The 14158-nt window shown below is 34.1% G+C and overlaps 1 protein-coding gene and 1 long non-coding RNA gene across 2 annotated transcripts; one reads left to right on the forward strand and one right to left on the reverse strand.

Moving 5' to 3' along the window:
* Positions 1-3362: 3362 nt before the first annotated feature.
* Positions 3363-6858, forward strand: LOC130499148 (BTB/POZ domain-containing protein NPY5). Its single transcript, XM_056993082.1, has 5 exons — positions 3363-3872; positions 4193-4619; positions 4751-4820; positions 4900-5997; positions 6128-6858. The coding sequence occupies exons 2-5, from the start codon at positions 4558-4560 to the stop codon at positions 6620-6622; spliced, it is 1725 nt and encodes a 574-aa protein (XP_056849062.1). The 5' UTR covers positions 3363-3872; positions 4193-4557; the 3' UTR covers positions 6623-6858.
* A 6163-nt stretch (positions 6859-13021) lies between these two features.
* Positions 13022-14095, reverse strand: LOC108819134 (uncharacterized). Its single transcript, XR_001944201.2, has 3 exons — positions 13957-14095; positions 13763-13873; positions 13022-13684 (listed from the first exon to the last, which is right to left on the reverse strand). It is a non-coding gene; the product is annotated as an uncharacterized LOC108819134 (long non-coding RNA).
* Between the last annotated feature and the right edge of the window lie 63 nt (positions 14096-14158).

Below are 14158 nucleotides of genomic sequence, written 5' to 3' on the forward strand. Positions count from 1 at the left end.
AGCTGTATTTAGAAATTTATTCCAATTCTTTCGCAAATGGCAATTTTAGGCCATGTGCGTTGCCATAAATCACAAGCATTTATGTTTTAAAATATCTCATTAATTTAATATTACAAAAAATACAGATTACTGACTCTTACACAGAGGCTCAATGTCAAGAATTGGTCAATTGGTTTACAACTTTGCACAAAAGAAGAACTTCTATGATATATGAACCATTTTGAAATCCACACAAATCATATGCTTGTAGATTTTATATTAGATGCCTAGGTTTTTTGCACAGATCTGCTGTTTCCCCGGTGGTTTGGGAAAGCTCTTCCTCTTTTTTACCCACATCAATTTTGTTCTTTCATTGTGGCATTGTTCTCTATTTTCTTTGTTTCTTTCTTTTTACATGTTAGAGTTGGTTACTAAAATTTTGTCTCTTAGTTGTGAAGTTATCCTCATCTCTCTTACTATTAGCGGTAGTATATGGCGGTTTTGTTCACAATATCCGCTTGAACCCTTAAGTTATAAGGGTTATGATGCTGTTGCTCCTCGATTTATTAGATTGGTGATGTAGAAATGTCTACAATCAGCATGATCTCTCATCTTTTTTATGGCCTAGATCTAGTGCTCGATTTGTAACTCACATGATTCAAGAGAAGCATGTGTATTTCTGCTTTTGTTGAGATTGCTATGGTTGGTTATGCAATAAAATTTTGGCTTTTTACGGACTGGAAGTTCAACGGTCGGTTTCCGGATTAGAAGATCAACAGTGTGGTCTGGTTGTTGGAGACACAACAATGTCTCAATGTATTTATAGTTGTGCCTTTGGTTTTGATTAATTTCCAACTTGTGTTATTGGATATTGACTGATGCTTCTAGAAGTAGCTCTTTTAGTGTCATTGATCCAAATGGGTATAGAATTTGGATCACACTGTGGATAAAAGAAGAATTTGTAGTTCTGTGAGTTATAACTTATGGGTTTTTTATTCTTTAAGTTCATATTAGCTAGGCTATGGTGATCATGTCATCATCTTCAATTCTTAAATCCTTGTCTGAGATTATATTTGCATGAGCTAAATTACTTTAAGGATCATAGTTTAGAACATGTTTCTCTCTACAAGAATGGTGTCGCTATATGCATTGCTATCAGTGTTACGAGAGACCATCTCTACTAATCTTATCTAGCGATGGGTTGGTTCTTGCTGGTTAGAATCCACTATCTGAAACAAAGGCTGCCAATAAAGTATCCATATCAGGCTGATGTAGCTAACATGTTGGTTGTTAGCCTCTAGTATGTTTCATTGTTCATGCTCTATTTTTGTCACCTATTGATCTTCTTTCTTTTGTATTTAAGATACTTCTTTCTTTCTTTCTAATCTTTTTGGGGTGACGCAATATTTTTCTCAAAGAAATATCATATATCATCAGTTTCACACAAATTTTAAGTTTCATTCTATTTCCGCACAGAAAAAAGTTTGAATCTTGTTTTTCCTACTTACCGAAGTTTGAACTCTATTTCTTCATACTGCTGAAGTTATACACTGAAACACACTTACACTTGGGTTAAACTCGGTTTAATGTTTATCATTAAACCGAACCCATTGTTTCCCAACCAAAATCAAGATTAAACCAAAATTATTCATTTAAGATTCGATTAGAACACGATTTAAACCCGATTAGAACCCAAATGTTAAATGGTTTAATCCGAAAATAGAAAACCCCAAATCCCCAATTGCTTTTATCGACCATAAACTATTAAAATAGAGGCGACAAAAAAATTGAATACTTGGAGAGATATAGTTCGATTGTGGTCAAAATTAATATCAACGGTCAGTGACAACACGATTCCTTCTCTAAGGGATGAATCAGACTTCAAAAAGAAGATGGAGATAAACGCTTATTGGGTTCAAGAAGATGTAGCCGCATTCACCGCCGAACCTCCCATCCAGCACAACATTTACCTTGATAGTGAGACTGACACTGACCCACTTGAAACTCTAGAAACATCACTCATCTTTCAATTTCTCTTTTCTCTCCCACAAATCGATTTCCCCAGTTCGATTTTCTTAGGGTTTGTCGCAAAACAAGTTTTAGGCTATGGGACGGATTAATACAATGTTTTTGAGTCATAAATCGGATCTTCAACTGGGTTTAGTTATGTCTGAAATAGATTTATTTCGGTTTAATATTGGTTCACCCACATAAACCATTAAATTCAATGGTATAGAGAAATAGAGTTTGAACTTTGGTAACTGGGGGGAAACAAGATTCAAATTTTTTTTATGTGGGGAAATAAAATGAGGCTTAAATTCTGTGTGAAATTGGTGTATATATGATACTTTTTAGGGAGAAATAGAACATCATACCCAATCTTTTTTAAGAGGTGTGTGATGTTATGGAGGTATAGTTTTATACTTTAAAACATCTTTTCGTTGTGTTAAAAAAGTTCTTTTTTTTTGCTAAAATCTTAAATTACATTTAGAAAGTTTATCAGACCATCTGATATTTTAGATTAAGTATAACAGTCTGCAAATTTGTTAAGGGAAAATTACCAATGTCAGTAAACATGAGAATAATAACATGAATACATGCACAACTTCGGTAGGATTTGTCTTAGAAACAATAATTTATCTGATCTTATAATTTTCGTTTTTAATTAACACTACTCTGTGTTCAAAAAAAAAATACTACTCTTAAACATTTAGTGTCATCCATGACGTCGAAACATTTACTTGCTGATAGATGCAAATCTGATCAAAGGACAACAGAGAAATTAAAAAAAAAATTAAGAAGTCGAAGAGGGAAATCTATTGGATAATGTGAATAGATTCGTCAGATGTATAAACCATGTGAAGATGAAACAGCAATGAATCGACTTATAACTTCTTAACCTAACAACATGCATTGGATTCTTATTGGCTGCCACATGCATCGTACCATTTATCATATGATTAGTCTTCGAGGATCTATAACATTTAATATTACGTCATGAATCTAATCAAGAAGATTTTCTGCAGCAGCCGGTAATAAAATCTTTAGGTCCAAGTAGGTTTTTGAAACTCTTTGACCTTTAGTTTATAAATATATATACCTGTACGCTCACAGTTTCACTTTTTTTTTTTTTTTTTTTTTGCTAAAAATCACAGTTTCACGTTATACCAGGTTATTATAGAATCAAATCATAAAGGGCGGCGAACACACGTTATATTTGTTATATTGATTTGTTATATATTATACTATCTAAAATGAAAAATTTTACATAAATTTTTCAAAACTTTTGATATTTTAATTAAATATTGATATAATTTGTGATAAATATGCAATCATATAATAACAATAACTTAAAAAGTATTTCTTTCAAAAAAAAAAGAGAGATGATGAAAAGGAAAGAAGAAAACATAGCCTGAAAAGAAGGTAAGTTTGTCTGAAGAGAAGGGGGCACTCAAGTAAGTGGCCTTTGTCAGATTTCGCGTGCAATCCTACAGAGAAAGCTTTACTCTTTTCTCTCTCTCAATCTCTCTGGCCTCTTCTTCTTTCTCTCTTTCAGCTCTGTTTGGCTCTTTTCTCCTTTAATTTCAAAGAAAACTAGCATCCATTTTATCACGAGAGGTCACTGTTTGATCTCTTAAGAAGAATCTTTTAAAATCTGATCTGGGTCGTCCTCAACACAACGAAAGGCGTCTGCTTTGTTTCTCTTGGTTTGTAGCGTCATTTGTGTTCATGGGTTTAAAGTTGAAGAACATATGTCATTCATACTTTTGATGTTACCTAGTTGGTGGGGCTCATTATAGACAGAGAAGAGAAATCCACACGATTATAGAAGTAGATTTTCAGGACTAGTGGTGGCTTTTATCAAGAGACCTTGCAGAAAAAAAATAAGAAAGGTACTCTAACCTTTGGATTCTGATTTTTTTTTTGTGAAATTTATGAGTAACAATTTTGCTATAGTTTTTCTCAATTTTTGTTTGTGTATATATCTTAATCACAACTGTTTAATGAAAGTGAGGAATTAATTCCTGTTTTTTTAACATTTTTTTTTTCTTTACTTTTGTAGTCCTCTTGTACTGATATAAACGATATGTGCCACTAATGTTTTTTTGTTAGATTCGTTTCAGCAAACATCCAAAAAGATATGATTCATTTTGTCTACTGAATAAGTGGCAATCTTTAATTCTTTTTCTTCGTTTTCTGTTGATTCTTGTAGGTTTACTACTAAACGACATCGCCCATCAACCCACAAACACACAAAGGTTCACATGTTTCTGTGTTTGTGAATGTGTGAAGCACTTAGAAAAGAGAGAAGAATTTGATTATTTTAGAAAGAAAAAGTCTCTCTCAGTGGTGACTGTCAGTAAATTCGAGCTTTGAGTGGGTGTTTTGTGCATCTCTAGAGTTTTCTCTTTTATATATATTTTTCAGTGTTCTCTTTGAGACGTTAGTGAGACCCCATTAACCAAGGTTTCCTTAAGTGTGCGAGTGTGTGAGAGACCCTTTCTCTTCAATTATCCAGAGAAGCATTTTGAGAGAGCGAAAACACATTTTGAGTCTTCTGTTTGAGATCTCAAGACCATGAAGTTCATGAAACTTGGATCCAAACCTGACTCCTTTCAATCTGAAGGGGAAAATGTTAGGTATGTGTGAAAGACTTTTATTTTCTTCTTTTTAATTATTAGAAATAGATTTTAGAATAAAATTTATAGATACTAGATAATATCAAGAAACTTCAAGTTTCATAACGTTTGTTTAATTCTCTGTTCTTAAGGTATGTACCAAGTGAGTTAGCAACAGATGTTATTGTAATCATCGGTGATGTCAAGTTCTATCTCCACAAGGTAAACCCTAAATACTTAACATCTTGCCTTAAAGACCAAGATTCAACTTTATCACATGTCTTGTAATGTTATGTTTCAGTTTCCACTGCTGTCCAAAAGCGCGCGTTTGCAGAAACTAATCGCAACAACATCATCATCCAACGAAGACAATGAGATTCATCAAGAAGATGCGATTGAAATAGCAGAGATCCCTGGTGGTCCTGCTTCGTTTGAGATCTGTGCTAAGTTCTGTTACGGCATGACCGTTACTCTAAACGCTTACAACGTAGTCGCCGCTCGCTGCGCAGCCGAGTTTCTTGAGATGCACGAAACCGTCGAAAAGGGGAATCTTGTTTACAAGATCGAAGTGTTCTTGAACTCGAGCATACTCCAAACATGGAAAGATTCCATCATCGTCCTTCAGACCACGAGAGCTTTGTCTCCATACGCTGAAGAGTTGAAGCTGACAGGGCGTTGCCTAGACACCATAGCTTCTAAAGCTTCGATAGATACTTCGAAAGTGGACTGGTCTTATACTTACAGCAAGAAGAAGAACCTCGACAACGGGATGAGGAAGCCACATGCTGTTCCTAGAGACTGGTGGGTCGAGGATCTTTGTGATCTTCATATAAATTTGTATAAACGAGTGATCACTACGATAGAATCAAGAGGGAGAGTTTCAGCTGATGTTATCGGGGAAGCATTGCACGCTTATGCTATCAGAAGGGTTCCAGGTTTCAGTAAAAGTAGTAGCTCCGTACAGATCACTGACGTTGCCAAGTACAGAGCTTTGGTTGGTTCAATCATTGAGCTGATTCCTGATGAGAAACAAAGCGTTTCTTCGAGTTTCTTGACTAAGTTATTAGGAGCCTCCTTCTTTCTTGGCTGTGATGAAGAGACAGGGTTGATGAACAGAGTCGGTGAGCGTCTAGATGAGGCGAGTTTAGGTGATGTTATGCTCTGTGATGTTGACTTGATGCAGAGCTTAGTTGATGTTTTCTTGAAACGTCACTCGCAAGAAAATGATGTAGCCGCGAAAACATTGGTTGCTAAGCTTGTTGATGGCTATTTAGCTGAGAAGTCAAGGGATTCTGATAGTTTGACACTTCAGAAGTTCTTAGCACTTGCGGAAATGGTCTCAAGCTTTCCAAGACAGTCTCATGATGGAGTTTATCGCGCTATCGACATGTTTCTTAAGGTACAAGAAACCATTCATAAAAAGATCATTTTAGCAAACGCTGCCTAACCTAACCCTAAGTTTGTTTTTTTGGGTACGACCTAACCCTAACTTACTAATCAAGATTTTGTATATTTTTTTGTCTAATTAGTTACATCCTGAGATTAGCAAAAGCGAGAAGAAGAGGTTATGCAGGCTAATGGACTGTAGAAAGCTATCAGCAGAAGCTTGCGCACACGCTGTTCAAAACGAGAGGTTACCAATGCGAGTGGTGGTACAAGTGCTCTTCTTTGAACAGGTAAGAGCTAACAGCAACGGTTCATCATCAACCGGGGACAGCACTCCAGAGATCACTCCTGCGTCAAGATCAACAAACACTGAAGATGACAGAGAGAGTTGGGACACTGAAGATATAAAAGCATTGAAAGGTGAGTTAGCAGGTCTAAGACTGGCCAAGAATCAACAGCAGGAAAGTAATAAAGGGAAGCTGGTTAGAGGAGGAGGGTTGGGAGTTTCTAGAGTGTTCTCTAAGCTTTGGTCTGGTAAAGAGAGAGGTGGAGAGATGATGAGTAGCTCAGGGACTTCGAGTCCTGGTTCTGTTAATGATGACTCTAAGTCTTCTTCTTCCACAAGTAAGAAGCATTAGAGGAAGCAAAAAAAAAAGAAGAAGACAAGATTCTTAGGTTGCTAAAATGCTCATGCAATGACTAACTTTTTTCTCTTTATCAGATCCAATTTCTCATTTTGTTGTCTTTTGATTCTCTTTGTGGTTTTCTTCTTCCTTAATAGCGGTACTAGATTTTAATCCGCGCTTTAAAAGCGCGGGATTATTTCTTTTGTAATTTCTTAACTTTCTAATCTATGTTATTATTTGTAATTTTTTTTATTATTTTACATTTTCATTTTAAAAATATGATGGGCTTAGTGTATATTGAAAATAAATTTTATTTGTATTAGGTTCTACTATTGTGACATAAACGTAAGAGTGCTTAATATTTTTAATTTAGAATATATATAAACAACTAAAATAATATTATTAGATTTTTTTGAATCAACCAATCATTAAAATATTTTGTTGTCATAATGTTTGGTGTTTTTATCAAAATATTAATGATACAATGGGATAGGATATATTGTTAAAATCATTTAGAAATAAAACATATATTGGAAAAAGTAATAACACACATCAACAATGTAATAAATACAAAGTTCTATATAATTAATATAAATAGATGTCATTATATAGCTACATATATCTATACAGTTTAAAAATATATAAATACAATGGCTACTCCAAATACAAAAATATAAATACCTATTTGTTTGACAAAAGAAATAAATTCTCACATATTTTTTTTACCAAACACATTTTTGCATTACACATTTGTCTCCAACAAAGTTGTTTTTGCTAAATTTTTTGTTTAATCATGTTTGTGTTGTTAAATAATTGGTCCAGAGCGAAGTTCATTTTCTGTTTGCATCAACATAGTGCATGAAAATGATTTTTTCACGCTTTCTTCAAAATTTTGATCAACAAAAATCAATGGTAAAATAAAAATCGATGGTAAAATAAAAACGATAGTAAAAACAGTGGTAATTTACATTATATTCAATAGGCTTAGTTTTGTATAAAGTAGAATCAATGGGCTTCAATAATGCATTGGATTTATGATTTGCTTAAAAATAGGAAAATGTCATTGGTTTAAAAATATGTGGTGAGTAATTAAAAAAACTCCAGAAAAAGCAATGACATTTTTTTTGTAAATAACTTCAGAAAAGGCAATGTGCAGAATTAGTTTTTTTATAAGAATTTGAATTTTTAACATTTAGAAATAATTTTTATAGTTTCAAATTTTCATGCAAGAATGATATGATGTGTTTTGTGTTGATTTGTAGTAGTATTTTTAATTTATTCGAAAGATAATTCTTTGTATAAAATTATAATAAATGATATTTGTCTCTGGTTCAATATATTTATATCATAATGTAATCTTTTATATGATTGTAAAATTTATAATTTCTTTATTAGTATTATTTTTTTATTGTATAATGTAAGTCATATTTATATACACATGATTCCTCTATAGGAATTCAAAATTTCTGCAGATTATTTAATTTAAATATCGAAATTATTATCTATGAATGAGACTGCTTTAATAAATTTTTAACAATTATTATATTTAGTGTAAAGGTCAACTATACATTAATTATAACATAAAATTAGTGTGTTGTTTCCACGTGTGAAGCAACTTGATTTCCAAAGCTTCAAATCATTAATAGTCGTAATTTTCATTTTAGAAAACATAAAGTTTCTGATTTGCACATTAGAAGCCATAGATGATTTGATGGTAGTGGTTTTTTATAAAAAAATAGATGAATATGTATTTATACTGAATATTTTTTTCTAAAAAATGTTAAAAATTGTATTTATACTGAAATTAGGAAAACACGTTGATGTGTTAAAGTTTTTCCAAAACCTTATGGCATATTCAGGAATCGTATTTCACATAATACTTTCAAATGGAAATATAGTTACTATCCTAATAATTAGGCAAATTCAGTTACCATATTTTGCATAATCGTATTAACTATATTCCTATTACAATGTGATTGGTTTTTAAAAAAAAATATTTTCTATTGAATGAATTTATTGGCTAAAAATTAATTTCAAAAATTCAAATAAGGAAATGGCATAACAATGTAAATAACTTTAAAAATTAAGGGCAGAATCCTAAAAGGGATTCTGCTTTAATAGTATAGATGGTGTTTAGATCGGTTTTAAATGGAATTGTTAAAAATGGTTCTTAAATAATAATAATAAGATGGTAGTTTTACTTGTTTTTTTTTATATTTTCAAACAACATTTGACTGTCCATTAACAGAATATTTCAACAAATCTTGTCCAAAAATGTTTTGCAAGACGTTCATTTATCACGTTTAATGTAATTTTGTCGAGAACACACCAAATGTATATAATAAGTAGAAACATTTTATTTTAACAAATTGAAAAGACCAAACAGGCATGCTTGCAAGTCTTCCTAATGATATTCATTTTATTTTTTGCTTTGTTATGTTTTGGACTTGCGCACAGACAGTCTTGAGGCTCCAAATAAGACTGCACTATGGCCCAAGTCGATATTTCATCTCTCGAGTACTTTTCTCTTCGTCCAAATGTTTATAACCTAGTGGTTGCATCACGTCACATGTTATAATAATTACTAGATTTTAATCCGCGCTTTTGAAGCGCGGAATATTTTACGATGAAAAATTTCACTAATAATTTAACAAATATTTTGGTAATTTTTAAAGAGTGTGTATTTAAAATATTTTTGCATTTAAATCAGTATTTTTAAATTCAACCCGATTGTGATTATACCGGTTAATCCAGAGATTTGATAATTCAATTTATGTTTTTAAAATATTCATATTAAAAAATCACTAAAACCCGAGACTAACCGATTCAACTGATGGATGATCGATATGAAATCTAATTAGATTTAAATTGTAATAGTTTCATAATTTGTAATCTTATAATCAAAATTTTAAAGTTTACTATTTTGCAATTTATGAAATTATGACGTTTCTACAAAATTTTAAAGAAAAAATGATAGATATAAAATAACTAAGATTAATTATTGTATTATTTGGAAACATTGATAGTAGTATAAAAAATATATTGTTTGGAAACATTGATAGTACTATAAAGAAATAAGTATATTGTTTGGAAACATAGATAGTAGTATAAAGAAATGAACATTAGTGATTTAATGTATGTTTAGTGATTTAATGTATGTTTAACTATAAAGTATAAAGGTGTATTTAATTTAAAAACTTACAAAATAAATGTTAGGTCCAACAAAATGTTTCTGTTTTAATAAGATACATTAAACTGTTGCAATAAATTTGTATCGTGCTATTGATGCTTATCTTCTCTCTATGTATATTTTTTTTTTTGAAACTTTCTCTCTACGTATATTTGCTTTTTAATATTCTTAAGATTCACATGATCGTCTACTTGAGAACCTCGTGAAGAGTACTATATTAGTCCCCTTCATTATTTCTTTATTTAGCTACAAAAACTAAAAAAGAATTACAAAATAATCCCTTTATCTGGTTACAAAATCTTAAGATTCACATGATGTCTGGTTTCCAAAATTTATGCCCGAGGTAGCTCTAGTAATGTATTTATACATATGGTTAATCAAATTAAACCAATAAAAGTTCCGTATTCTATATACGATAAAGTATAATGGAGCTGATTTCAAATCCATGAAAATTGTAATTTTTTTTTCTTTTTGTGTAATGTATTTGTTTGCGAACCATATATATGTTTGCAAAACTGTGAATCATTGAGACTGAACTTCGAGAAAGAAATCATAATTTATCTGCATCTTTAGCCGCACACAAAAAACAATCTGTAATATGCATGGCTACATGTCCTGTTAGCACCAGGTCGATCAAATCCGATTAACCATCAAAACGTTCTTACATAAACTGCCAAGAAATACTATATGCAATAATCTCACAACAGCTAGAAACCAAACCTCCGGTCAACATACGAACGTATATGATATTGATTGATAATGTTTATAACTGAAATATAATCCACAAACACAAAGTGGTAAGTTATATCCACATGTCATATTATGCGATGAACGAGACCTTATAGTATAAACTTTCCCTGACTCGATCGGTTCTCACGACTCGACAATACCTCTTTTGAACAAGGACACGTCCTCGAACCTGATTCAAAGGTTTCAATCATGCTACTGCAAACCAACAAAAGAAACATATAAATATATCAGTTTAACATCTTTAGGACCATTAAATGGAAAAAAGTGTGGTCCATGACATTGATATTCATATCATTTACACGTAAGATGCCGATATCTAAAGGTGTTTTTATCCTCCAATATCCATCATTGATCAACCTCGAATTAGCAAAGTACTAAGAACCAAATCCCACCTAAAAAGAACAACTAAACTAATATACACCATACCGTAATTTATATATTTACTATGAAGAAAATGTGTATCTTGAAAGCCCTTTTTCAAAAACAAACGGGTAACTTAGTGGATATTCAAAAAGTTCATACAAATAGTGATTCTAATTGGAAATTTAAACAAACAACTAAACAAGGGATGGTAAGACTGGAAATTTGTGGCTTAAAATATTTTATTCGACGATGTTTTTTTAAAACGTGGAATTTACAACGAATAATTATACATCTACAGGTTATGGAACAATAGTGCTAAGGTTATTTGACGGTATAGTTAAACACATTCTGCGCATCCATCTTCTTCCACTCTCATAATTGTTATTTTGTCTGGAAGCTTATCATATTACATGATGATGATATAATCAGTCCCTCCTACGCATCAATGCGATCATTAAAGTTTTATGTATATACTCATTCAGTTTCGTAAAGAATGGCACTTAAACATATTAAAAATAATAAAATAAACTAATATACTTTCATTTATTATACAATTATTTAAATGAAAGTAATTTAACTAAATATCTATTGGTTATTTGAAAATATAATAAAGAAATTTAATAATAAAATTTACATTGAAATGTATATTAACACTTCTTTTTGAAACAAAATAAGTTCAAATTATATTCTCTATAAAACATAGAGAGTATAATTTTACTAACATGGCCCAGAGTAAAAGTATCTTAAGAAGCTAGTTCCATTTACAAGACAAGAACAAACAAACCCAAAAAGTAGGAGATGTTGTCTCTTACCCCTAATTATTAAACCCACAAAAAAAGATTACTTAAAAAGAAGATTACTAATTCTAAAACTGAACCCATCAAGAACTTAAAGAACAAAACAAGAGTTTACAAGAAACCCCCTAATATGTGACATGAAGGTTGTAATAAGTTTGTAACTTTAAAATTCTCTAGGATCCACAAAGATTGAAGTACCAGGTAGTGACTTAGTCCAGTCACCAACAACACCATCACTATAGTCTTCTCCAAGCCTTTTAATGCACCATAGATCTTCCTCACACGATAGTACTTTCCAGTGAGGTATCCCTTGCCGCAACGGCTCTTCTCCGGCAACTTCCGCCGCCACAACACCGCAGCCTCCTTTCTTCGCCATGTTATGTGCATGAGCGCACAGTGACTTCACTAACTTTGTTGCACGTGGGCCATCTCCGCCGATACCGTACATAAAGTGAAGACCAAAGGGTTTAAACAGCGACGGTATCGAAGGAAGTTTCAAAAACGGGAGCGTTTTATCAACCACACGAGTCGTTTTAGCCACTACGCGTCTCAACCGCGACGCGCCACGAACCTCTAACCGAAACGAGTCTTTGCAGTTCCAAACGCTCAAGACAGCCCATGACTCGGGTGGATACTGCAGGAACTTTGCCGAACCGGGCCATGATCCTGATCCGGACCCGTAACAGCTTCCACGTGGCACCGCGACAAAAGTCCCGAGAGACAGTTTGTTTTTTTTTTGATAAAGGGCTTTTATATATATATATGGTAAAGTTAGCCCACTAAGGCAAGATTTTGGCCTTTAAGCCCAATACAAAGAGATTAGCCCAATTTTTAGAGGAAAAAACGCAGAAGAAAATAGAAGTTGGAGAGAACGATGATGAAGAGTCACGACACACGATCAAGGGAGTTTCAATCCTGAAGCCAAGACTGCATCATCAAGGTAGTTAAGGTTGGCGATGGTTCTCTGAAGGATGATATTTTGTTCTTGATGAGCGCACTAGTTGAGGAGATCAGAGAGTCTGCGCCACGATAATGATTCCGATGGATTCGGGAATTCCGTTCCATCCAGAGACTAAATTTTTTTTTTTTTTTTTTTTGAGCGCGTTGTTATAATTTTATAATTTTAGAAAAAGTGAGAGAGAGAGATGAGTGCGAATGTGAACCCCTGGTTCTCGCCTGAGCGCGTCTCCGGCCTGATTCCTCCGCCTGTTACCTCTGGTAGCGCCCCTCTCCTCCCCCCTCCTGACCCCCCGACCCCCTCTCCCCCCTCTCCCCTTCCTTCGACTCCCTCTTCCCCACCCTTGCTGGTGGCTCTGTAGCAAAGAAGCAAACTTCTTCCCTTGTGGAGACTGCGTCCTCTGCTGCTGCTCACCCCATCCCCTCTACTTCTTCACCCCCTACTACTGGCCCTGAAGCCGGATCTGCATCATCTCAGACCGGATCTGAGGTTGAGGCAACTAGCACTGTTCTCATGAATAGTGAAGCAGAAAACTTTCAGGGATTTGCAATTCTCCCTCCTAAAAAAATCCCTTCCTATCCATACTGACTTCCACCCTGCAAACCAAAAGCAAAAACCACAATCTTTTCCCTCCCAACAAAAATCAGCCAGAAAAACAACTATCCCTCTACCCCCCGTTCGAACCTCAATCCTTCTGTCCCTATCACTACCAGTAACAACACCCCCTCTACCACACCAGAACCTACCCACTCAGCTACTTCCCCCCCTTCAAAAACTTGGGCTCAGAAAGTAAGCCACGTTGCAAATAAATCCCTTTCGCGCCTAGCTCCAAAAGAATACTCTGAAGCAGGAATCCCTCAAGTGACAGTTCCTGATGATGTGTTTCGAAGAGGAGCAGAGATGCATAAAGAGTTCATAGTTGGTTCCTTCTTGGCAAAAATGCCATCCTATCAAGCGATACAAAGTGTGCTCAACTTCCTTGGGGCAAGGGCCAGAAGCTAGATATCAGAACCAACCTGAAGGAAAGAACGATACTTGTGAGGATTCCAAATGAATTCATCAGGAAAAAAGTATTGGAGAAGAGGCTATGGTACGTAGGAACCGCAATGTTTCAAGTCTCCACGTGGACTTCGGATCAAGAAGCAGCTCCAATAGACCTTTCTGCCATTCCCCTCTGGGCTCATCTCACTGGGCTTCCACTAGACCTGCGTAGCCTGGAAGGATTGAGCTTTGCGGCAGGACTAATAGGTGAACCAAAAGAAACAGATGAATTCACAAGGAACCTTACCGACGTCAATCTTGCCCATGTAAAGGTTGATGCAGACTTGACTACTCCTCTTCCTGATATGATCGAACTCAAGAGAACAAGTGGAGAAATCTTTTCCGTTTTGGTCGACTATCCATGGATCCCTCCAACATGTTCCTTCTGCAACCAACTAGGGCATATACAGAAAGACTGTCTTACAGCCCCTGAAGATAAAACCCCCCCA

This window comes from Raphanus sativus, chromosome 8 (assembly GCF_000801105.2).
Source record: "Raphanus sativus cultivar WK10039 chromosome 8, ASM80110v3, whole genome shotgun sequence".
Classification (NCBI taxonomy): domain Eukaryota; kingdom Viridiplantae; phylum Streptophyta; class Magnoliopsida; order Brassicales; family Brassicaceae; genus Raphanus; species Raphanus sativus.

Bases quoted from the DNA above. Each gene is read 5' to 3' on its own strand.
- LOC130499148 (XM_056993082.1), top strand. From the start codon at position 4,558: ATGAAGTTCATGAAACTTGGATCCAAACCTGACTCCTTTCAATCTGAA. The intron at 4,620-4,750 runs GTATGTGTGAAA...TCTGTTCTTAAG, and splicing joins TCTGAAGGGGAAAATGTTAG to GTATGTACCAAGTGAGTTAG. The intron at 5,998-6,127 runs GTACAAGAAACC...TTGTCTAATTAG, and splicing joins CTATCGACATGTTTCTTAAG to TTACATCCTGAGATTAGCAA.